General features: G+C 52.9%; 1 protein-coding gene across 1 annotated transcript in view; it reads left to right on the plus strand.

The window, feature by feature from the left end:
* The window catches only part of EMP2 (epithelial membrane protein 2), a 33180-nt gene extending 13544 nt beyond the window's left edge, over positions 1-19636 (plus strand). Inside the window, exons 2-5 of the mRNA XM_043560547.1 lie at positions 10139-10277; positions 12634-12724; positions 14807-14953; positions 16661-19636. Of these exons, the coding sequence (XP_043416482.1) occupies positions 10200-10277; positions 12634-12724; positions 14807-14953; positions 16661-16848 (504 nt within the window). The 5' untranslated portion in view covers positions 10139-10199 and the 3' untranslated portion in view covers positions 16849-19636. The remainder of the gene's footprint in view (positions 1-10138; positions 10278-12633; positions 12725-14806; positions 14954-16660) is intronic.
* Positions 19637-24847: the final 5211 nt, after the last annotated feature.

Raw genomic sequence — 24847 nt, forward strand, 5'->3', positions numbered from 1 at the left:
AAGAGCGTGAGCAGGGAAGGGGCAGAGAGAGAGGGAGACAGAGAATCCGAAGCAGGCTCCAGGCTCTGAGCCATCAGCACAGAGCCCGACGCGGGGATCGAACCCATGAACCGCGAGGTCATGACCTGAGCTGAAGTCGGACACTTAACCGACTGAGCCACCCAGGCACCCGGACGCCTTCTTTTCTAAGGTCTCCTCTCTCAGCCTGTTTCTGGGTCCCACCATCCGCTCTTGGTTTTCTCCCCACCCTGTGCTCACCACCCCCTCCTCCTCCGTCCCCTCTCCTGGCCCAGTGCTTTCTCCACGTGGGCTCCGTGTCCCATCTGCCCACCCACCACACCGGCGGGTTCTGCTAGGTGCTCCTGTTCTCTCCTGAGTGAAGGTCCCACCCATATTCCCACCGCCCGGCCACGTGTTCACATCGTTCCCAGACTTGGCTAAACATGCTGCGCCGTTGCCCTCGCCCTACAAACGTGCTCCTCCCGCTCTGACCCGCGTGCATCAGCATGCTCAAGCTGGGGGCCCCCAACCCCTCAGCCGGTGCCAGGCCTGTTGACTCTGCTTCTGAGAAGTTCTCGCTGGTGCCTCCAGCCTCAGCTGGTGCTCCCTGGCCTGTTGCTGCCTCGGTCCAGACCCTTGTTCCCCACCAGGGATCTACCCCAAAGGTGTCAGCCCTTGGCCTGCTTCTAACCCACCCTCTGACTTCCAGAGCTAGATCTTGGTACTTTCCTCCTTGAGGGGCGCCTGGGTGGCTCAGTCCCTTAAGCGTCCGACTTGGGCTCAGGTCATGATCCTGCGGTTCGCAAGTTCGAGCCCTGCGTCGGGCTCTGTGCTGACAGCTCGGAGCCTGGAGCCTGCTTCGGATTCTGTGTCTCCCTCTCTCTCTGCCCCTCCCCTGCTCATGCTCTGTCTCTGTCTCTCTTTCAAACAATAAACATTTAAAAAAAAGTAAAAAAAAAAAAAAACCAAACAGTCTTCCTCACTTCCTGCCTTACTCATTTGTGTATCACCAGGGCCTGGTTTATGGGGGGCGCTCAGTAAATGCTCATTTACTCAGGAGCAGGGGACGCCTGGGTGGCTCGGTCAGTTAAGTGTCGGAGTTCGAGTCCCGTGTCGGGCTCTGGGCTGACAGCTCAGAGCCTGGAGCCTGTTTCAGATTCTGTGTCTCCCTCTCTCTCTGCCCCTTCCCCTTCTTTTGCTCTGTCTCTCTCTGGAAAATAAATAAAGATTAAAACAATTATTTTAAAAAACAAGTAAATAAAAGCAGTGAGCAGTAGGCTAGACTCTGAGCCTGCTTCTGCCACCTGCTACTTTGATGGTATGAACAAACCCTCTTATTTTGACTTCTAGCCAGCAAAGGGGATCCTAGCCCTTGCCCATCCGTGTGACGGGGCTGTCACCTCCCTGACAAAAGGAAAAGGAAATTCAGATTTAGGGTGGGCAACGTTGTAGTTCCTCTAGTGCTGGGTTGCCTGGGTTCAAGTCCCAGACCCAGCCTTTACTGGCTGTGTGACCCTGGGGACGTCGCTTCACTTCTCTGAGCCTTTCCTTCGCCTCTGAAAGGAGGCTAATTGTAGCACCTACGTCATGGTGTTTTGTGACGAATGAGTGAGAGCCCAGAACAGTGCCTAGCACACGGTAGGCACCGAATGTCGCCTGCCACCATTGTTGACGTCGGACTGAGAGACTCAGGCCTGCGCAGGCAGGATCGTCCTCGGCGGCTTCCGCCCTGGAGCACCGCCGAATCCCCGTGTCCCGTGTGTGGCCGTGTCTGCCCCAAGCCCAGTGCTGGCTCCGTGCCCGGAAGCCCCAGCCGCGGTGAGAGCAAAGCCGGGCCGCCCAGGGCAAAGGGGCTTCTGCCAGCGTCAGGGCATCTCGGACGCCTGGATATTCCAGTGTGGCTGGTGTCCAGATACCAGGGCGGGAGGCCGAGCTGACCTCTGCCTTCCTGCAAACGGAGGCCAAAGCCACCGTCCCCTCTGAGTGCTGAGGGTGCTGGGAGGGGCCTGGGCTCCAGCCAGCCGGCCCGCCAGCTCCGGCGCGGGCCTCGGAGCCCCTGTGACGGCACAGCGTCCCCCGGGGTTCAGTGCCCAGAGCGTCCTGGGCCTGTCCAGCCCGGGCTGTGAGTGGAGCGCTTTGGGGCCGAGGGAACCCACCCCCACCCCCCGCCCCGGACCTCCAGACGCCAAGCAGCCCAGGTCTGTTTTGAAAAGCTCCACACCTCAGGGCTGACCTCCTGCCCACAGTTCCTGGAACGGCGCCAACTCAGGCTGAGAACGGGCCTTGGTTTAAATTGTAGGAAGGACTCCGGGGGTGGGCTGAGTGGTCGTCTCAGCAGCGCGCCCTGTCCCCGCGGGAAGCTGGCAGGCTCTCTCTCTTGCTCCTCAGCACGTAAGGGAGCACATGCCAAAGCCGCTTCCTTTTAGGGGCCGCAGGGGTGGGGGGTGGGGGTGTCTCTCTAGGAAGGGGAGGAGAGGAGGGACGTTAACCTTCTTTTCACCTGTAAGGCCTTGTGGTGATGTCCCAGCATCAGCGGCAAGCCAAATGGTGCTTCTGGCAGAGGGAGGGCCGGTGAGTCACCAGCAGGACTTTGTCCCCACCCAGGGCTAGACGTGCAGTGCGTGAACACACACACACACACACACACACACACACACACACACACACACACACACTTAACTTCAAGCAAACATCCGACCAAGGCAAAAGCAGGACAGCATCTCTACTAAAGAGCCAGTGAGGAGCTACCAGTCCTCGGTGTGTCCTGTTTGTTGTCTGAGGTCTGGCTGGGCATTTCTGGGAGCGCCGTCCCTCATCCCGTCGGCCATCAGAACTTAAAACTCCCTGAGCCGCCAATCCTCCTTCGTGTGCCCGGAATCTCCATAGCCCGCCCCCTCCCCCACACTGGCTCTGGTTCTGACGCCCCGAGGATGCTGGCGCCCCCGAAAGCCATTTGCTGCTCTTCCGACGACCCCGGTTACTGATTCTTTCTCTTGCAAATAATTCTTTTGACTCTGCAGTTCTAATACCCTGGGTTGTCTGTTATTTTATGTGATTATGTTGGTGGGTATTTTATAGCATGGAGAGCATTTAGGCCGTCAATCTGGAGATACTTTCGCGTGGTTCCTACTGTGCACCAAAATCAAGACTTGTAGAGTGTCTGTGGGACCCACCTGAGTTTCTGGGTGGAAAGGGGGTGCATTGGGATACATTTTGAAAACAGGACTGAGTCCATGTAGTGTCTGGGTGAGTGTTTTTAGTGATCAACGAGAAGCCTTATCCAAAATCCAGACCAGTCTCCAAGTAGATCAGTAAAGACAGCGTTCGATTCAGTGGGGCCAGTGAGTGAGCCAATAGGATCAAAAATGCCAGAAACACTTTTTTTTTTTTTTTTTTTTAATGTTTATTTTTGGGAGAGAGAGGGACAGAGCATGAGTGGGGGAGGGGCAGAGAGAGCCGGAGACCTAGAATCCAAAGCAGGCTCCAGGCTCCAAGCTGTCGCCACAGAGCCCCACACAGGGCTGGAACTGAGGAATGGCGAGATCATGACCTGAGCCGAAGTCGGACGCTTAACCAACTGAGCCATCCAGGCGCCCCTAAAGTGTATTTCTGTTTTTTTTTTTTTTTCAACATTTATTTATTTTTGGGACAGAGAGAGACAGAGCATGAACGGGGGAGGGGCAGAGAGAGAGGGAGACACAGAATCGGAAACAGGCTCCAGGCTCCGAGCCATCAGCCCAGAGCCTGACGCGGGGCTCGAACTCACGGACCGCGAGATCGTGACCTGGCTGAAGTCGGACGCTTAACTGACTGAGCCACCCAGGTGCCCCTCTGTTTTTTTTTAAGTTTTATTTATTTATTTTGAGAGAGAGAGAGAGAGCAAGCACACAGGAGAGGAGCAGAGAGACAGGGAGAGAGAATCCCAAGCAGGCTCCACACTGTCAGTGCTGAGCCCAAGGTGGGGCTCAATCCCATGACCTTGGGTTTGTGACCTGAGCTGAAATCAAGAGTCAGACGCTGAACTGACTGAGCCACCCAGGTGCCCCTAGAACGTATTTCTTAATCAGACCCTCTCTCATAAGCCCCGTCCTATCCCAGCCGTAGCTAATGGGCCTGTGCAGAGACATGCTGCCTCCCCAGATCCCTCCCGCCTGCTGCAAAGATTGAAGGAAGTCCCACCAAAGGTCAAGGATGCAGGGATGGCTTGACGCTTCCTGAGCCCTGTCACCTGATGTTAACTAGGCTGCCGTGTGATTTCCATTAGGCCCTAACCACGTGAGCGGGGAGGAGGGCAGCAGAAAATGTCCTGGAGCCCAAGGTGGAAAATAGGGGGTTGGAGTCCCAGCTCTGCCCAACTTTGGCAAATCACCTGCAGCCTTTGTGAGCCTCAGTCTTTCATCTGTAAAGTGGGGATAATGATACCTTGCCCTGCCGGCTTCACAGGGCTGACATGAAGGTCCGACACAAGACACGCCGTGTAAACTGCAACTCGACCTTTAATCATGAAGAATCACGTGGGTGACCCCTCGGCGCACCCTCTCCCCAGGGACCTGCTGGACCTCCTCCCTGTCTTGGGGGCACGCGTGCATTCCTGTGCGCTGTCGCGGTCAGGGGCAAGTTCGCTAGTCCTCCCTGAAGAATGCCCGTCTTTCTTGTCATGTGGCAACAGCAGCTGGCAGAGGGCAGAGGAGGCCGGGACTGGGAGAGGGGGCCTGGCTGGGTCGAATACCCCATGAGGGACGTCTCACCACGGGCTCGTAACTGTAACAGTGTTCTGCAATAGAAGACTCGGAATGGTAAACATTTGGCGAGAACTAAAGACAACAGACAGAGCCCCCCGAGGGATTGAAGAGGCAACTAGTAACGCCAAGGAAAAGAAGGGTTCTTCAAGGGGAAAAAAATGCAATCAAAGCACACTGTTTGTCTCTGTAGTTGACAACAGCTACGTGGTCAAAAGGTCAAGGTCGATGATTGGCGTATGGCAAGACTGTATGGAGACGGAGAGAGTGGGCAGGTGGGGGGCGACGGTGGTAAAGAGACTCTCCCCTGGGCAGGAAGCCGATGTTTGCAGTAGATGAATCAGGCGGGGAGGCTCCTGGCTTGACTCGGTCCGTGGATCCCAAGACTCTTATCTCGGGGCCGGTGAGTTCAAGCCCCCAGGTTGGGTGCAGAGATTACTTAAAAACTAAAATCTTTAAAAATTCCCAAAAAACAAATACAGTAGGTGAATCAGGAAATAGAAGTGCAGATGGAAACATGGAACCCTGGGGAAAAACACAGCTGAAGGGGTTAAAAGTGATTGCTTCCGGAGACCGGGAGCAGGGCAGGGCAGAGGCTGTGGTTTTTCATCACACGCCTTTGATCCTATTATCTTTTGTGGTTTTTTTTTTTTTCCTTGTCATCACCTGTATTATACAGATCAAAACATATTTTTTGAGAAGTTCTGCAAGTGCTAAGACTTTGATTTCTAGACTGGGACTTGAAAAGCTCACCCGTACAGCCTCCCACCTTCCGGAGCGTCCCGATCAGTGGCTGGAGAATCCGCCAAAGGGAAGTACGCCGTGGCCTGCCCTCCTGCCTGGTGAAAGCCATGCTGGCACGTGGCAGAGGCTACTGGAAAATGCTTTGTGGACATTGGAAACCTGTCTCCCGTCCTCCAAGGGGTCTCCCACTGAGCTCACAAGGGCACCTGGAGTGGGGGCCAGGACACCCTCCAGACCTGACCTTGCTCCTGCTTCCCTGTGGGATCGGAACAAGCCGTGGCCTCCGTTCCTGGTCTCGGTTCCTGCCTCTGGGCGATCAGGGCTTTGAGTTTTCTGAGAACATTCATAGTTACGCATTTTTAGAGCTACAAATGATAGCAGATAGCTTTCCGTGCACCGGGCACAGCCATAAACACATAGATAATAGATAGACAGATAGATAATAAACAAGCGAACAAAATGAGGTACCCTGAGGCCGTGAAAGTCCTCGGAAGAAAATGAATGGGGGGACAGGATAGACAGTACCAGAGGGGGCATAGGTGCTCATCGGGTAATCTGGGAGCTTCTCTGAGGATGGGCTGTGGGAATTGAGACCTAGACAATGCGAGGGAGAGCCAGCTGAGGGCGGAAAGGAGGGTGTCCTCCAGGGAACTCTCCTCCAGAAAAATGAGACCAGGCCAGCCCGCTAGAGCACTGAAGGCTGCAAGAATAGGGAAAGCAAGAGGCATCGGCATTCAGTAGGGCATTTTTTGGAGGGAAAATAAATCTCTGTGAATGGCAAGGATAAATTCGGTGCCACCTTGGGTTTGGTGGGCTGGCCTTCATGCAGCCCCCAGCCCCGGGGGGTTTGTCTGTCCTTCGGTATCTCCAGAGAGGGTGCACGGAGACCCCGTGCTGGGGTGAAAGATGGGTGCGTGTCACGAGGAGAGCACCGCTGGGAAGGGAGGGCCCAGGGGATGCCAGAGGCTGGTCTGTGCTGGCCAGAATTACACTCCCCGGGGAACTAAGGGTGGTAATAAGTCAAAGACGTGGCATCGAGGCTTCTGCGCCCACACGGGACTCTGCACAGCTGTGGGTCCAGTAGGTCAACTTTGAAGATGGAGTATGGCACAGCACTAAGTGTCCAGTATGGTCAACTGAGCAAAAAAAATTAACAGTGAAATCCACTGCCTGCACGTACCCTTTGACGCAGCACCCCCACTTCTAGGACTCCGCGGAGAGCAGCGTAAGGGGGCGCCCGGCTGGCTCAGTTGGTGGAGACTGCACCCCTGCATCTCAGGGTTGTGTGAGCCCCACACCGGGTATAGAGATCGCTTAAAAATAAAATATTAAAAAGAAAAGGAAATAAGTGTAAGGATATCCCTGGGCAGTCTGGCGTGAAATAGCAGGACGTCCGGAAAGGACCTGAATGGCCATCAGCAGGGAACCAGTTGAGCAGACTGGCTTCAGCCACACAGCCCAACACCAGGCGGCCATGCCAACGACGAGGTGGAATCCTGCGCGCCCGAAGAGAATGATTAGTGGTGGGGAAACTAGGCTGGAGAATGGACTCCCGACTCCACACCCAGCTCCCCTCTCGGTGAAGGGAAAGTGGGGCTTGAGGGGAGCAGACACTCCCGCTCCCCTGGGTAGGGGGGAGGTGTGGGGAAGAGCAAAGCACCGCAAAGCGCGCCCTGAGCTCCACCAATCCGGAAGGTGGGCGCTGGATGCCCCCTCCAATCAGGAGCAGAGGAGCGGGTGAGGGGCGGAGCAGGAGGCCGGAAGTGTCACCCAGGTGCAACTCCCTCCACACGGAAACCGGAAGAGTGTGGAATAAGTGTTCCCACATAACTATTTCTGGAAGGACACAGAGGAAAATGGGAAGAGGGGTTCCCTGAAGGAGAGGAAGTAGGAGCCTGGCCTCAGAGATGGTGGTAAAGGGACCCTTGACGTAAAGGTGCAGGAGTGAAGGGCCCTTCTTTAAAGGTTCCTGGGATCTCTCCTACTTATGAATGGTTTCTTCCAAAGCCTGTGGTGAGGTCACTTGCCGTGTGTCAGGTCCACAAGTTCTTTTTGTCCCATTTTGCTTTTATGGGAGATCCAGGCGTCATCGTGGGGGAGCCCTAAGTAGGTTGCATTTACTTCTCTATTCCCAAATTTTCCTGGACACCTAACAGTTCAAACCAATCTGTAGCCACCCTTGTTTGCCCCTAGATCTTTGTCTTACACTGGACTCAAGACATTTTGTAAAAACTTAGCGTCTTCTCTGCGGGAGCTCCTTCATAATGTCTGGAATTCCAACCGAACTCACTCCCAAGTGTTAAAGCAGTGCCTTCCAGACATTAGGCGTTCTAGAACCACCCTCAGGCTTTTTGCTAACACTGAAGACCTCCCGTCCTTTTATTTACATAATATTTTTCTTAAATGATTCACTTTTGAAACTTCAGATTTGTTTTGGAGCGCCTGGGTGGCTCAGTCAGTTAAGCTTCTGACTCTGGGGATGGGCTCAGGTCACCATCTCACAGCCCATGGGATAAAACCCTGCCTCAGGCTCCATGCTGATGGTGCGGAGCCTGCTTGAGATTCTCTCTCTCTCCCTCTCTGCTTCTCTCTCTCTCTCTCTCCCTGTCTCTCAAAATAAACTTTTTTAAAAAAACTTCAAATTTGTTTTAAAAGGATATTTCATATTACTACTGTAAATAGTGTTACTTATGAAAAGAACCTTTTAAATTCTTAAATTCTGGCTACACTCTATGACCTACCCAAAGTTCTGCTTATTATTTTTGTAAAAAAAAAAAAAAAAAAAAAAAAAAAGGCAAGTGTTTGAGACAGGCTAACACCGAACTGGGTCTTTTTCCTTGGTGGACTCAGAAGGATTGGAGTGGGGACCTTCTTACTTCGTGGTTCAGTGTTATTTAATGACCTATCAATCAACGTATCAACCCAAACCATGCCCTATAGCATTTGAATTCCACACTTCGGAGAAACCAGAGTTAGAGCCTTTCTCCCCTCTTCTGGAAAGTTTTAGTTATGTTTCCATATGCTTTTGTGTCATCTGAACTGGATAATATATTAAGTCCATTATCCCCTGGCATTTATGGCCCTGCCTGATTAGGTTGGCTTTCTGGTAAGGGTCAGAAACACATCTGTTTGGAGGCAGCCTACGATGGCGGCTAAAAATGATGCAGGCGTAAACAAAGGAGTATTTGTCCTTTTAACAAGAATTGGAAGAATTTCTGAGCTGGTTCACGGATTCTTCCCGAGCGATGATGTGCAGAATCGCCGCTGGGACCGCGCAGGCCGAACTCTGGAGCCGCGGCTCCTGGCTCATTGTTGGGAGTCCTAGGTCTTGGGGAGTCCCCCCGTGTGAGCCCACGAGCCTCTGTCCCCCATGAGGGAATGATGAGTCCCGTGAGTGAGAGAGCATGGTCAGAAAAGACAAGCCCCCGGGGACGAATGCCTTTGGTGCTTTTGAGCAGCTCTCCAGTATCACTTTCATCCACTTGCTACAACCCTAGCTCTTCGGCAAGAGTTCCAATTTCACTTTGCTGTCGCTTCCTATGGCGGAGTATGCAGACTGTCCAGCCAGAGTAAAAAGTTTAGACTGAGATCTCAGTGGTTTAACATCCAAAGGCTTCTTCGTCAATCACAGTATCTGTCCAGAGCGTGAGGCTTCAACGAGTGGTGGCTGCACCATCCCGGCCACTTCATGGGGGAGGGATGTGGGAGGACGCACACCTCCTCTTCAGCCCGGAAATGCGCGCCAGGGTTGCTTACAGCCCATTGGCCAGAGTTAGTCACAAGGCTCCAACCTAACTGCAAAGGATGCTGGGAAATGTAGTCCTGTCAGGCCCAGAGGAAAATGAATCCGTCGCAGCTGTCTACCATCCACCATGTTTCCATTTTGTGGTTAGATGTTCACATAGGGATGGATGTTAAGAGGAGGGGTGTTTGAGTGGGGATTAATTTTATAAATGGTCAGATCGTTAGGAAATACGTTCGCGTTGGGATCACTTTGGCTCTGCTAAGCACCATTGCTGTGATCATGAATACTCAGACCTCCAGCTTCCTGGGAGCTGTGAGCCTCCCAGGGCATTGCCACCATTGCCTGGTGGGTGGGGGCTCAGGGAACAGCATTTTGGCACACATAGAGCCGCTCATTCCTGCCCCGGCGCCCATAGTGTGCTGCTTTGAAGAGGTGCGCGCTTTTCTGAGTTAGCGATTTTAATCGGTCCTCACCCGACTTCCACAAGGGATATTTGGCATTTGGATGCAACACGGAGCAGCTCCTCATGCCAGACTTAGGTCTATACAGGGAAGGAAAGATGAGAGAAGAGCTGGGTTTTTGTTTTTTTAACTTTTTAATGTTTATTTATTTTTGAGAGAGAGAGAGAGCACAGGCAGGGGAGGGGCGGAGAGAGAGGGGGACACAGAATCCGAAGCAGGCTCTGGGCTCTGAGGTGTCAGCACAGAGCCCGACGCAGGGCTCAAACTCACAAAACGCGAGATCACGACCTGAGCCGAAGGCAGACACTTAACCTAGTGAGCCAGCCAGGCACCCTGAGAAGAGCTGTTTTTGATTTGCTAAAACCCCCACTAAAAACTGCCTATTTTTTGCTTAATTTTGCTCTGCCATTGACACGTGTATTTCTCTCTCTCTCTCTCGCCCCCTTTAGCATCTCTCTGTCTCTCTCTGGACTTTAAACGCACCCCCTCGCCCCACCGTGCCCTGTGAAAATGTTGGTGCTCCTGGCTTTCATCATCGTCTTCCACATCACCTCTGCAGCGTTGCTGTTCATCGCCACCATTGACAATGTAAGTTCCCTTTCTTTCCGACCGTCCCAGAGCCCCCGGATCCTACAGTCTGTAGAAGCAGGATTGAGAACTTGCCCAAGGCGATTAGGATACGGGCTTGTCCTCCCCCGTGAGACATGCCCCTCTCAGCTCAGGCCTCGGGACTCGGCCAAGTGTGGAGGTTCAGAGCATCTCATGGTTAGGTCTGGATGCACAGGCACCTGGATCTTCTTGTCTCTGATCCCCCACATGCCTGGTGTGATGCCTTGGGTGTAGGAAGCTCTTTCCTTGAATTCACTTGAATTCATCCCTCCTCTGGGTAAATTTCTTAACCCCCACACTGTGCCATTCCAGGGCCGGACCATTCTTTGCTGTGGGGCCGTCCTGTGTCATGTAGGGTACTTAGCAGTATCTTTGGTCTCCAACCACTAGATGCTATTTTGTGACAACCAAAAACATCCTCGGACATTGCCAAATGTCCCCAGGCGGGCAAAACCACCCTCAGTGGAGGCCCACTGCCCTAGATCCCCCAGGTGACCCATCCCAGGTGATTTCTGCCCCTCCTGTCTTTAACACCTTACAAGTCAGGAACCCTGTTGCTAGACCCCCCCCAGTCATGCCTTCCCTGGCAGAGCTCACGCTTGGAACTTTCCTGCTGCCCATGCTCCCGGAAACATTGAACTCTTACTTTCATATCCAGCCTGTGGCCGTATAGCAGGGATGCATTTGAGAAACCACCCATCAGTAAAGACTAATAGGTCTCCTAGCAGGAAATGAAGCTTGGTACCAGAGGTCCTCCTGGCCCGCACTTAGCCCCACGGGCCTGGCTTCAATCCTGATCATTTCAAACTCAGAAGCATTTAGAGTCAGAAACACAGCTCAGCAAGCCACGGGTGCGCCTTCCGCGTGGCCACCGATGCTGCCGACATCGAGGACTCCTGTTGATTGATCATCATATAGGAACCTAGATTTTCACACCACCTGCCCCTTAGCGCTCACCCTGGCCGGGTCCTGCGCTAGGCCCTTATACATGCACCCACCCATTTGGTCCTCACCTCAAGCCTACGAGACGGGTCCTCTTCTGACACGGTTTTATGATGAGGGAGCTGGGCCTCCGGGCAGTTGGACACCTGTGCTCAGCTCACCTGCACTCAGTGGCGGGACCGGGATTGGAGCCCTTCCTGACCCTGGATCCTGGCAGGGAGGTGATTGCAGTGATCAGTCTGGGTTCCAGAAGGGTCTCGAGGAGTTGCTCTGCGGGGCCAGGGCAGAGATCACAGTGATGCTGTGGCTTAAAGGGTTCGGGCCTCTGTGACATAAATGGTAGTGAGTGTTCTTTTAGAATCCCCTTTCTCTGTGCTTTGCAACTTCCCCTTTGAGATCCCGAAAGGGTCGCAGACGTCATGAGAGGGATGGACAGACCTGAGGGGCAGAAGAGCCCTCAGCCACAGCACCAGCTAGTCCTTTGGGGGCACCGTGGGTATTTGTAGTGCTGTGGCACTTACCAAGAAGACACGGACAGGCTTTTTTTTTGCCAGTTGGTAAGTCACGGTGGTCATTATGAGTTAGGAATTACTGTTGGCATGTACTGGCACATGGGAGCTCGGTGAATGTTTGATGACTGGACAGATAGGAGAGGGGGGTATTCCAGTCTTTGGATGGATAGAAGACAGAAGAAGGGCCCACTGGGGGCGGGGAGCTGTAGAAGGCACAGAGAGGAAGAAAGCATTTGGGCCGAAAGCAGAATTTGGCCTGCTCGTCTCCTCCACAACAGCCTTTGCTCCTGGATTTCAGCCTTTCTGGCTGCCCCCTGACGTCGCCCCTATAGTTCGTATGGATCTGCCACTATGAGCTCTTGTTATTGCCAGATGAGCCTCATTCCCTGCTGAAAAGCAGCCCAACAGCACGGACCTCGCTTGGGAGCCTGTTGGACGGACGTGCAGAATCCCAGCCCCACCCCAGACCTCTCAAATCAGAATCTGCAATTTTCTAATTTTTTAAAAATGTTTACTTATTTTTTCGGGAGAGAGAGACAGAGTGTGAGCACAGGAGGGACACAGAGAGAGGGAGACCCAGAATCTGAAGCAGGTGCCAGGCTCTGAGCTGTCAGCACGGAGCCCGACGTGGGGCTGGAGCCCACGAACCGTGAGATCATGACCTGAGCCGAAGTCGGACACTCAACCCACTGAGCCACTCAGGCGCCCCCAGAATCTGCATTTTAACCCGATTCCCAGGGGCCCCACGTGCACCCTGCAGACTGAGAAGCGCTGGTCCCGTCCCGAATATTTATTTCCCGCTGTGCCTCGCACCTGGGTAGAAGTCAATGCTTTCGTGATTAACCGACCGCCCTCCCCTGTGTTTCTGCTTTGTGTTCCAGGCCTGGTGGGTAGGAGAAGAGTTTTTTGCAGACGTCTGGAGAGTGTGCGTCAACAACACAAATTGTACAGAAATCGATGCCAGCTATAAGGGTGAGTGCGAAGCCGATACAGAAACACCGAGCGAGAAAGGAACGCTCAGGCGGAGGGCTCCCCTGTTCGCTGCTTTCATACCCCCTCCTGCGCTCTCGGGGTACTTGGAAGGGGCTGGCCCAGTGCTCCGTGCAGGCCGGAAACAGGAGGGGTGTGCAGAAACCAGCTAAGCCGCCTCCCCTCCGCCGCCCCGGTTCTTGGCCCATCAGAGCTTCTGTTTCTCGCGAGGTGTCAGGCCACTTTTCCCGGTTTGGGCACAGCCACCTTCTCCCCTGTCCTCACAAGGCGGAGAGCAGAGAGCCCAGAGCCCAGCAAGCTGCCGGGTGTCTTCAGGAGGGCATCCTGCTCACGAGGGCTCCGCCCTCACGGCCCGATTCCCTCCTAGAGGTCCCACATCCGAACGCCATCCCATCGGGGGTTAGGATTTCAATAGAGGAGTTTGGAGGAGGCATAGTCAGCCCACGGCAGCCCCAAATTGCACCGTCCCTGGTTCACCCCGAACCATGAGATCGTGACCTGAGCTGAAGTCAGACACTCAACCAACTGAGCCACCCAGGTGCTCCCTGGATTTTTATGCTTCATGGAACTGTAATTTACGAATCAGAAACTGCATACTTCTTAAGGGCTCAGTTCAAAGAGTTTTCCCAATGCTATATACGCCCGTGCAAGAGAGAGAACTTTCCCATCACCCTAGAAAGTTCCCTTGGGCCCCTTTCCACTCGTTTCCCGCCAGCCCCGTCCCGAGGGCAACCACTTCTGACTTGTGTCACTAGAGTTCCCTCTGCCTGTTGGGACTTGATACAAATGGAGTTGTACAGTGTGTATTCGTGGGCGGGGGGCGGGGGGCGGGCTTCTTTCCTCACTGCAAGGAATGGGGTGAGAGCCTGGGTGCTCTTTGGATGGCACTCCTGATGTACAGCCAGGAGGGACCATGAGCCACTGCTCTAAGCATTTCATTAGATACTTCCAAGTTGGGGCACCCGGGTGGCTCTGTCAGTTAAGCATCCGACTTCAGCTCAGGCCCTGATCTCACAGTTTATGGGTTCAAGCCCGGCCACGGGCTCTTTGCCGTCGGCATGGAGCCTGCTTGGGTTCCTCTGTCTCCTTCTCTCTCTGCCCTTCCCTGACTTGTTCTTTCTCTCAAAGGAAATAAACTTAAAAAAAAAAAAAAAAAGTACTTACAGATTATGCTTTCCTCCAGTCAGTTTCAGGCCAAATTGGGGAAAAAGAAGAAGGTTTGTCGTTAGGTTTTCCCGTGCAACTTTGGCCACCATCCCCTCACCCGTGTTAGCTGCATCCTGGTGATGACGTTCAGCCCTTATGCGGGACTCCCTGCTTGCAGCGCCCCCTAAAATCCTTACATGGATGGATTCCTTCTGCTTGCCCTGCCTGAAGGCGGGGGGCGGGGGGGGGGAAGCTGGGAACCACGCAGGTGGCTCCAGCCTGTGCCCTTGACCCCTTGTCTACACTGGCAGTGTGCAGCTTCCGCTGTGTCCTTCCGTGCGATGCCCTCCATCCAAGCCCAGCTCTTCTCTCTGCTGGGACTTCCTTCTGCCGAGCCTGGCTCTCCAAGGCTGATCCGAGAACCCTCCCTTTCTCTTCTCCTAAGTAGCGGTCATAAGGCTGATTCCCTTATAGTTAGGGGGTATTCAGTAGTCAGTTCTCAGAGCACTTTCTGAAGGTCCCTTGGGCCCGTGAGCCCCACGTCCCCAAGAATCCCTCTGGAGGCCTGTAATCCTGCTCGAACCAGAACCTGCCAGGTTGGAACCTGAGGGTTTGTACTTAAAAACAAATTCCCCAACCACGAGGCGTGCATTTCGGAGCAATACCCAGACCAAGAGGAAAAACACAACAGGTGGTTCTTGCTCCGTTTTCCAGATAAGGACGTCGGGGATCATGTGGTCCAGTGCACAGATGGACACTGAGGGGGAGGGGATGCCGGGAGGACACCTGGCCGCTCTTGTGCTCGTAGTGTGCAAATGTCCGTTTACCTCCTGTCATCCTCTCTCGGGAGCTGTCACTGTCACCGTGGCCCCGGGGGTCTGCGGTCCTCGGTCACGCTCTCTCGCCCCCTCCCCGCAGATTATTCCACGGTGCAGGCGGTCCAGGCCACCATGATCCTGTCCACCATTCTCTGCTGCATCGCCTTCCTGATCTTCGTGCTCCAGCTCTTTCGCCTCAAGCAGGGAGAGAGGTTCGTGTTAACCTCCATCATCCAGCTCATGTCATGTAAGTAGAGCGACGGGCTTCCTGGAATAAGCTCCCCTCCCGGGAGCTCCCCTCCCTACTGCACCACGACTACGAGCCAGGAGCGGCGGCAGGTGAGGTCTTAGAAAGGAGAAGCCGGCCACCACGCTGCGGCGGAACCTTCTATACGTCAGAGTCTGGGATTTAGTTGGAGGGTCAGGGCAGGCGTCCCCAGGACATGAAGTCTTGAGCTGGCATCTGTAGGATAAGTAGGAGTTGGCATCTAGAACGTGCTGTCTTGATACTGAGGGGAGAGGCAAAGGTTCCCCCAGGGAAGATGCCACTAATGTCTGTGTGTGCTGGTGATTCGGTCAGGATGGCTTTTGGCTTCAAGTAAGAGAGAAAGGCAATAAACAAGGGCTTCAGCCACAAAGACCTTTACTTTTTTTATATAACAAAGAGCTTGAAGGTGGAAGGACCCATTGTTGGCCTGGCAGCTCAGCAGCATCAAGAGTTTCCACTCGGTTCTTTGATGCTTTTCATCTTCAGAGTGTCAGTGATGACTTCCTCATGGCCCCCAAAAGGCTGCTGCAGCTCCAGACATTCATCCTAATGTCACAGTATCTAAAGCAGTAACAGGGGAAAGTACAGCAACAGAAGACGCATTCTCCTCCCTATCTGTCTTTTTGCAGGGAGTACTATTTTTCACTGAAGGCTTTTTCTGCGGCCAGAACTGGGGCACATATGGATCCATAAAGTATAGCAAGTAAACAGGAATAGGACTGCTGGGTGGGGGAGGGAAGGGGGAGATGGTTGGCAAACAGTGGTCCACGAGCCAAATCTGGCTCACTGCCTGTTTTTTTCTTTTTTAATCTTTTTTTAAATGCTCATTCATTTTTGAGAGAGAAAGAGAGAGTGTGTGAGCGGGGGGAGAGGCAGAGAGAGAGGGAGACCCAGAATCTGAAACAGACCCCAGGCTCCGAGCTGTCAGCACAGAGCCCCACGCGGGGCTCGAACTCACGGACCGCGAGATTGTGATCTGAGCCGAAGTCGGCCACCCAACCGACTGAGCCACCCAGGCGCCCCTCGCTGCCTGTTTTTATAAATAACATTCTAGGGGCGCCTGGGTGGCTCAGTCGGTTGAGCGGCCGACTTTGGCTCGGGTCACGATCTCGCGGTCCGTGAGTTCGAGCCCCGCGTGGGGCTCTGTGCTGACAGCCTGGAGCCTGTTTCGGATTCTGTGTCTCCCTCTCTCTGACCCTCCCCCGTTCATGCTCTGTCTCTCCCTGTCTCAAAAATAAATAAACGTTAAAAAAAATTTTTTTTAAATAACATTCTACTGGAACATAGCCCCGGCCACTCACTTGCACAGTGTGGCTGCGTCCACACTCCGGCGGCCAAGCTGAGTAGTTGCGACAGAGATCGTAAGTGGCATACGAACCCTAAACTCTTCGCTGTCTGGCTGACACCTGGCTTACACCGGTTCTGACTCACCCTCCGGGCCGTGCCGACAGCCACCCGAACAAAATCGGGTCCGGCTAGCAACAAGAGCGAAGTCAAGCGTTCACGGGGTAGGCGGCAATATTCTGTCGCAAAACATTAGCTGTGATCTTTCCAAAAGATCAAAAGTAACTACTCCCCAGTCATCGAAGCTTACGTGCGTCTTCTTCTCCAGCCACGGTCCCCGCGGGGGGCTGGTACACGCCGTGTCAGTGGTCCGTGATCTGTTTATTTGCTTTCTTTGGACAGGCCTGTGCGTTATGATAGCAGCTTCCATTTATACCGACCGGCGTGAAGACATCCACAAGAACAACGCGCAACTGTATTCGCTGACCGCGGACGGCAGATATGGCTACTCCTTCATCCTGGCGTGGGTGGCCTTTGCCTTCACCTTCATCAGCGGCCTCATGTACCTGATATTGAGGAAGCGCAAATAGGACACCCAGAGCTACGTGGCGTTTACCGCAGTACAGAATCCACATTCAGATAACCGTTTTGTATATAATCAATTGTGTGTGTGCGTGTGGTTTTTCTAGCAAACATATCGTTTCCTTTAAAAGCCAAAAAAAAAAAAAAAAGGAGAGAGAGAGAGAAGAGTTTTTGCATTCTTGAGATCAGAGAGAGAATAGACGATGAAGGCTGGAACCCAGAACTCCTGCCCGTCCAAAAGTCGCGAGACGACAAAGCCAAAAATCCAGCCATGCTCAAATCCAAACATGTTCAGTGGGATGTTTCTAGACCGTGGCGATGTGCTGTGATGTGATGTGACGAGAGACCAAGAACGCCAGGTCTCGGGGGACGTCCTCCCCCCACAGGCTGGAGCCTCGCCGAGCACCCCCCTCCCCTCGGCCTCCCCTTCCCATTCTGTCTGTGCTGGTGTTGGAGGTGGGGTGAGGGGGGGTCTGGGTGAGGGATCGAGTCTCCTCAGATGTTTAGCCAAGTTCTATGCGAGAAACAGATGTGTATCCCCTGCTGTTCTGTCTGTATCCAGACCAGAGCCCAATGGTCTTGTGAGGGGCTGGGTCCAGAAAGTTCCACCCACGTTTGCTGACGATGTCAGGTGCTTGCCTTAGGGAAGGTGAACTTTAAGGGGGGTCGGGCTGAGGCTCACCCTAAGGCGGAGAATCTCAGCATGTGACCCCCAGCAACCTAGTAAGGTGCAGACTGCCGGGGCCCCTCCCCGGACCTACAGAATCAGTGTCTTCAGGGACGGGGCCTGGCAACCTGCATTCCTAACAGGCTCCTCGTGTTGAAGCCGAGGACCACAGCCCCAGGGCCGGGTGAGCACAGCTGCCTCGTCACAAGACGTAAAGATCTTGTGGTGAGGTGCTGGCCGCCACCGGCCTCTGTTAGCTCTTGTCTCTTCCACAGCAGCTCACATGTGAGTCATCGTCCCAACTGTGCCCAAGCCAGTGTCCAGACAGCCCGATGGCCTAAAGGTGCTGCCTTCTTCCTCCTGTAAGTAGGAAAGCCTGTCCTGCCTTCCGAGGCCGGCCGGCCTCCGCTAACCCCCATTTCTAGAGCCTCAGCGGGTCCACCGCCGTTCATTCAGCAGCATAAATCATGGAATGCTTGGTACATGTCAGGCCCAGGGCCCACCGAGTGGGGACAGTCTTCTCAGGGGCTCAGCGTCCACTGGAAAAGGCAGATTAAAAACTACTTAGGAAAACTAATCACGAACTATGACGAAGGCCGCAGAGAACACAACCCAGGTTCAAGAGAGAGAGGCCCTTGGGTAGGGGGGAGCCTGCTGTTTGCCTGCCTATTTTCAAATGCTCCTGGAGGCACTTAAATCGGCAGAAATGTCACTCTGGTCTGCCACACAGAGTGCCTTTGTCGGGCGGTGGTGTCTCATTACACCCCAAGGACACTTTTGTGGAGGGTCCCAGGGTCCCGCCTGCAAAGGCAGCCGTGACAGGCTTCCGGATTGCCGTGGCTCCCGAACATCGGTGTGCACGGTGCCGCCTGGGGAACGTGCTTTGGTAGGGTCCGGAGAACGAGCCCGCCAGGTGCTTCCGAGGCTCTCCTGCAGAATAGGGCCGTGGGGAGTTTGTCTTTGGGGTGAAAGCACGGTGAGTGGCAGGTGACCCCGGGAAGTGCCTCCCGTAAGAAGTTCTTCGCCCCTCACGGTCTGTACCCTCTTGGATTTTGGGCATGCCGCCGGGGACATGTGCCTGGGGCCCCGCGTGGGACCCATCTGCCGTGTCTCCGTGCTGGCACTTTGACCTTCTGCTAAGTGGAGCGATGACTTGTCATAGCCTGGTTCCCGTGGAGCTGGGAAGATGCCCCGACGTGGTCTTAGGGCCACCACGGATGCCAGTGCAGGATGGGCTTTTCTCTCCACCCACTCGCTCATTTCTTCGTTCATTTTCAACAGCGCATTAAGTGCTTACTATGTGCCGGGCACTGTGTGGGGCTCTCAAAACACAGGGTGAGCAAATTCATTTGAGGTAGGAACTCCCTCCTCGTGGAGAGGCCACCAGCACAGCGACAAAGGGACAGACACGGGGAAAAACCGTCACCTCTTGCTTCCATGGAAAACCCATTGTAAGAGTGTGGGCCATACCTCCCGGGGTTTGCAAGATGCTACATGAGCCTCAAGGAGGAAGGTGGGTCTGCGTGCCCCGGGGCTTTCTACCCAGGGGGCTTTTCTAGAATTTTCTAGCTGCCACAGTGGAAACAAACAAAAGTCTTAGAGCCCCAAATCTGGAAAGCCGGCTCCCCAGGCAGGGTGCGAATTTCCCTCCCCAAATTTGAGGGGTACATGAGTGTCTGAAACGGCCCCGTGGATTTTCCTGGCTGGTCACCCCTCCTGTGGAGCATGTTTGGTGTCCACATCCATCTGTGATGCTCCGGTTTTGTGAAACATGAGAGGTGCTTCCTCCCCCGCGTGGTGGGATGTGTGACGTGCATCGGGAAAGTAAGGTGGTAGCAGGAGAAAGAAAATGCCCAACCTTCTTCGCCCTAGACAGAACCAGCCCTCACTCGGCGCTTAGGGTCAGTTATTCAAGGACAACCCCAATGAAGAAACTTAGCTGAGACATCCAGGAAGCAACGACCAGGACCAAACACATGACTCGTAACAACTGCATTTGAAGGGAGTGTAGTTTGCGCATTTTAGGACGTTTTTATAAAGTACTGTAATTCTTTCGTGGAGGGGCTATGGATGGAGACAGATTAACTTGTTTTGTTATTTGCATTAAAATTCCTTTGGGTCTCTGTTCAGATGAGTTTGGAGGATTGATTTGTTGGTCGGAGTGGATGTATGTGTTCGTCGATGAACGCAGGAAAGTTGGGGGCCTTCCCCCCCCCCCCGACGCCGCCCCCCCACATACTCTCTGCTGTAGTTGTGTGCCTGGGTGCATTCGTTCTTCAACAGAGCTCAAACCCTAGGATTCTCTGTACTTGCCGCTAAGGAAGACCTGCCCCCGAGCCTATAGGTAGACGCACTCAGCCCAGTAACTGGAAGATAGGAGTTGTGGCTTCCTTTAAAGTCTGCCTGGATGAGAGATTGACTTGCTAATAGTTGAAAGGCTACTTACTATACAGTAGCTTAGACAGTTCTGTGTATTGAGGAACAGTGGTTTTGGGGGGCAGTGTTACGGAAAGGCTTGGGGGCTGAATTTGAATCTTGGCTTGGGGACAAAATGGGACTTTAAGGTAGTTAGATCCTTTCTACTTAATGTGTCTTTAAAGTAGTCTATTTCCTATATTTTATATAATCTGAAACTGTGCATGACAAATAAAGTTTGGAAGCAAACTGCCCAGAACCACAGACTCGAATGTTCCCAACCGTGCCAACCATCTAGTGGAGAAGGCTGCCATTTTGAGTGGCGGGGGCGCCATTTCATTTCCCGGCAAGATAATCCTGGGCAGTGTTTACAGCGAGCCATTGATATCTGACAGTTCGCCACAGGACAATTTCCACCCCACCCCCCCCTTTGCCTGCAATGGAATCTGTTTCCCCGAAGAATAACAGGCTTCTTCTGGGACCCCGTGCTGGAAGGCCCCACACTTGGTTAGCGATCCGCTCGCTAATGCCACCTTAAAATTTGTAATGATATTTGAGCAAACAGCCCCACTATTTCTGTTTGCAACGGTCCCTGAAAATTATGTAGCCAGTCCTGTTCTCCAGTTTGCTTAATAAATGCTTCTGCTTTAAAGGGTTTGGTCAAGGGGCGCCTGGGTGGCTCAGTCAGTTAAGCGTCGGACTTTGGCTCAGGTCATGATCTCATGGTTTGTGAGTTCGAGCCCCGCATTGGGCTCTGTGCCGACAGCTCAGATCCTGGAGCCTGCTTCGGATTCTGTGACTCTCCCTCTCTGCCCCTCCCCGATTTGTGTTCTGTCTCTCTCTCTCTCTCAAAATAAACATTAAAAAAAAAGTTAAAGGGCTGGATTATGATGAAAGATCTTCTGAGCATACTCTGCTAAAAAATGAAAGTTCAGCCAGGAAGAAAGAAAGAAAGTATAGATACCTTGGTAGATAAGTAGATGGGTAGGTAGGGAGAGACTTGGGTATATCAAAACACAGATGGGAAGATGATAGACGGATAGATTGACAGGCAGATAAAGAGATAGATGATAGATGAAGAGAGAGAGAGATCTTGAATTTTTACCTAAGGAATGCCAAAAGTAGTAGTAACAATCTATCTGGGGAATCTACATCCCCTTGTCTCGACACGGGCATTGCAAACTAAAACCTCCAGGGGTTTCTATCTGTATTCTTTGTGCGTCTAGGGTTTTTGTTGGTTGGTTTCATTTGGTTTTTGGTCCGTGTGGCAGGTAGCTGGTGGTCACCCCAGAGAACTCAGTTTTACGTATTTCTTCGATTTGGAAGAAAGCTTGTCATTCATTCATTCACCAAATATCTGTGGCCTCCCACGATTTATCCTGGAGAATGCTCATGTGTGCTTCAGAAGAATGTGTATTCTGCTGCTGTTGGAGGGAATGTTCTGGAGATGTCTGTCTGGCCCATTTGGTGTAAAGTGTAGTTCAAATCCAATGTTTCCTTATTGATTTTCTGCCTGGATGATCTATCCATTCCCAAAGGTGGGGCACTGAAATCTACTATTACTGTATTGCTGTCTGTTCTTCCCTTGGGACCTGTTAACATTGCTTTATTTATTTAGGTGCTCCGATCTTGGGTGCGTTAATATTTATGACAAAGGACTCAATTCATCACGAGGATATTGTAAATATTTTTTCACCAAGTATTTGTGTATGTATTATGGCATAAGCATTGTGCTGGTTGCCAGGTACATTATGATAAACTTAGTCCCTGCCCTGGTGTAGACTTAGTCCCAATTAAAAAGAAGGGGGGGGGGTGGTGCCTGGGTGGCTCAGTCGGTTGAGCGTCCGACTTCAGCTCAGGTCATGATCTCACAGTTCGTGGGTTCGAGCCCCGTGTCGGGCTCTGTGCTGACAGATCAGAGCTGGAGCCTGCTTTGGATTGTGTCTCCCTCTCTCTCTGCCCCTCCCCTGCTCATGCTCTGTCTCTCTCTCAAAAATAAGTAAACGTTAAAAAACAATTATTTTAAGTGCAGAGAGGAATACTTGACGGTACGTGAAAATTACATGCGATTCGCATTTCGGTGTCCATAAGTAAGGTTTTATTGGAAGCCAGCCATGCCCATTTGTTCAGTTATGGTGCCAGCTGCCTTCACGCTACAGTGACGTCCACACTACAGTGGCAAAATTGTTGCAGAACGTGCCTGGCTCTAGTACTGTCTGGCCCGTTATAGAAAATATATGCCATCCTCTGGTCTGATCAGACAAGAAGGGAACTTCCTCCGCGTCTCTTTTGAGGAACAAGAGGAGTTTTCCCGGAGCCCTTTGGCAAACTCCCCCCGATGTCACTGGCCCGAGGATTCCACTTTTCATGCTTCACCCAAACACCGGCGGGGGGATTAAATTACCACGCTTAGTATTGACCTCTTAGCTGGGGATCACATTCCTTCAGTGAGGGATATACTTATGAACCACACTCTCAGAAAAGAGAAAGGAAGAGGCGAGGAAGTGTCTGCCCCGGTCTATCCCTTCACTGCCCAACGTCCATGCACAATTTCAAAAGACTTTTTAAGATTCATGGGATGTACTAACCCCTTCCCAAGAGGTACACACCCTGAAGCCAAAACCAGTTAGTACTTCCAGCTCCAGGGTTGTTTGGTGACTTTATTTATTTGAGAGAGAGAGGGTGCAAATGAGCGAGGGGCAGAGAGAGGGAGAGAGAGAGAAGCAGGGCTCACCCAAAGCCGTGTTTACCAAAGCCGGTCTCATGCTCACCCGACGCGGGGCTCGAACTCACGAGCCACGAGGTCATGAGCTGAGCCCAAGTCAGATGCTTAACCAGCTGAGCCACCCAGGCGCCCCTTGGTGACGTTTATCATCCTCTTTATCAGGTCCGCACGTGGCTCCTGTGACTAAAGGCTAAGTCACATACGCCCAGTATGTGGATCAGTAGAAGGAGAGTTGATGCCCAGTGACCTAAGGGTCACGGTCCGTTGCGAATACCGAGAACTTCCCTGATGGGGAGCGACATCAGTGGTTGGTCAACCCATGGCCTCTGATTCCACTCAGTGGCACAAGCTGTATCCAAGGCTGTATCCAAGATGGGCAGTGGGGAGGAGGGCCCCTTCCTCCTTCCCGTGGGCATGAGGCCTGGTGTCTCAGAAGAGCCTCGGGCGGGGACAATCACAGATGGGGTTCCTTTGGCCATGCAAGGCCAAGCCAGCCAGACATCTTCCCTGGCTCTTGGCTTGTTTCTACACAACAAGCTTTTATCATCACAAATTTTGACGGGAATCCTGGAGCTGGGTGGTTCTGCCTGACGATCTTTCACGAAGTGGGCCTCATTTCTGAGCCTGAGAAGTCCTGTCTCCTGGTCCCATCCCTCAGTCTCTTGAGGCAGTAACTTCAAGCTTTCATAATCCAAGCTATGTCCCTGGTCTTGTCTCTTTGTCTGGTGGAAAAAGCTAGGATCTGGGGTATCTTTTCTCGTCATCTCCTCCATTGCGCTTGGCTTTCCACCTCCACACCACTGATCCGTAGTTTCGAGCAGGGCTTAACAGACCACTGGCTTGCTGGCCAAAGGCCTGCTTTTTTGTGGCCCAAGAGCTAAGAATGTTTTGTCGTTTTTGAAGAGTTGTAACAAAAAAACATGTCAAGATGCATATGCAGCAAAGACCTTGTGTGGCCTGGAACACGGAAACGATTTACTGTCTGCCCCTTTGCAGGCAAAGTGTGCCGCTTCCCGGGTTAGACTTCGAGTCATCCGTCACTGCACATCTCTGAATCACCGGATTCCCCTGTCAGTTTGGATTGCAGGCTTCAGACAGAAAGAATCTCAGGAAAGCCGTGTTTTCTTCCACTCTTGCCATTGGGTGAACCATCTCTGGCTCAAGGCTTTTTCTTTCCTTACGTTTTGTTTATGTTTTACATTTATTTTGAGAAATAGTGGTGGGAGGGAGAGAGGCAGAGAGAAAGGGAGTCCGAATCTCAAGCGGGCTCTGTGCTGCCAGCAGAGAGCCTGATGTGGGGCCCGAACCCAGAAACTCTGAGATCATGATCTGATCTGATCATGATCTGATCATGATCGCTTAACCGACTGAGCCATGCAGGTGCCCCTCGATTGACTTTTTCTCAAAGGAGCTTCTCGACGACTCTAGGAAGCTGAACATTGTAACAGCCTGATAGGTTTCGACAACCCTTGCTGGTCCGACAGCATCCACAGGTACATGGTTGGTGTAAAACAGGGTTAAACGTTTGGTCCTGGCCCAGCCCAGTCCACCGCCTGATTTTGCAAACAGGGTAACGCTGGCACACAGCCACACCCACTGACTTACACATTGTTCGTGCCTGCTTTAACAGGCAGGGATGAGTGGTTGCCAAAGAGACCATACTGACCGCTAAGCCTGAAACAGTTGCTATCTGGCCCTTTACAGAGAAGCTTGCCAAAACCTGGTATAAAGCAAATGTTTTGTGATCACAGTGCACGGGCCACCGCTTCCCAGCCTGGAATGGCGGGGCCTCACTGCCCTCTGCCCTGCCCCCTCCACTGGCCAGTTGCACATTTAGAGTGTTACTTGTAGTGCCCAAATTTAATCCCAGTCATGGCTCTTAGCTGTAAGCAACGGGGACTCTGGCTGATTTAAACAGAACGGGAGCTCGGTGAAAGCAAACCGGTGAAGCACAGGCTTGGATGTAGGCAGTCACATCCCCGTGATTGCCTCCGATTCTTCCATAGAACCGTCTGGTAAGGAAACCACTGCTGTCACCACAAGCTGGTGCTTTGCACCGAGAACTTGACCTTAGGAAGCCCGCTGCTCCACCGGAAAGCATCTATCTGTGCTATCCCTACTCCTTTGGATTCAGAGCCTGGCACGGTGCGTCCGATCGATGGGCGAAGACTGTGTCAGGTGACCACACCCTCGCCGCAAG

The sequence above is a fragment of the Prionailurus bengalensis genome, chromosome E3 (genome assembly GCF_016509475.1).
Source record: "Prionailurus bengalensis isolate Pbe53 chromosome E3, Fcat_Pben_1.1_paternal_pri, whole genome shotgun sequence".
Taxonomy (NCBI): domain Eukaryota; kingdom Metazoa; phylum Chordata; class Mammalia; order Carnivora; family Felidae; genus Prionailurus; species Prionailurus bengalensis.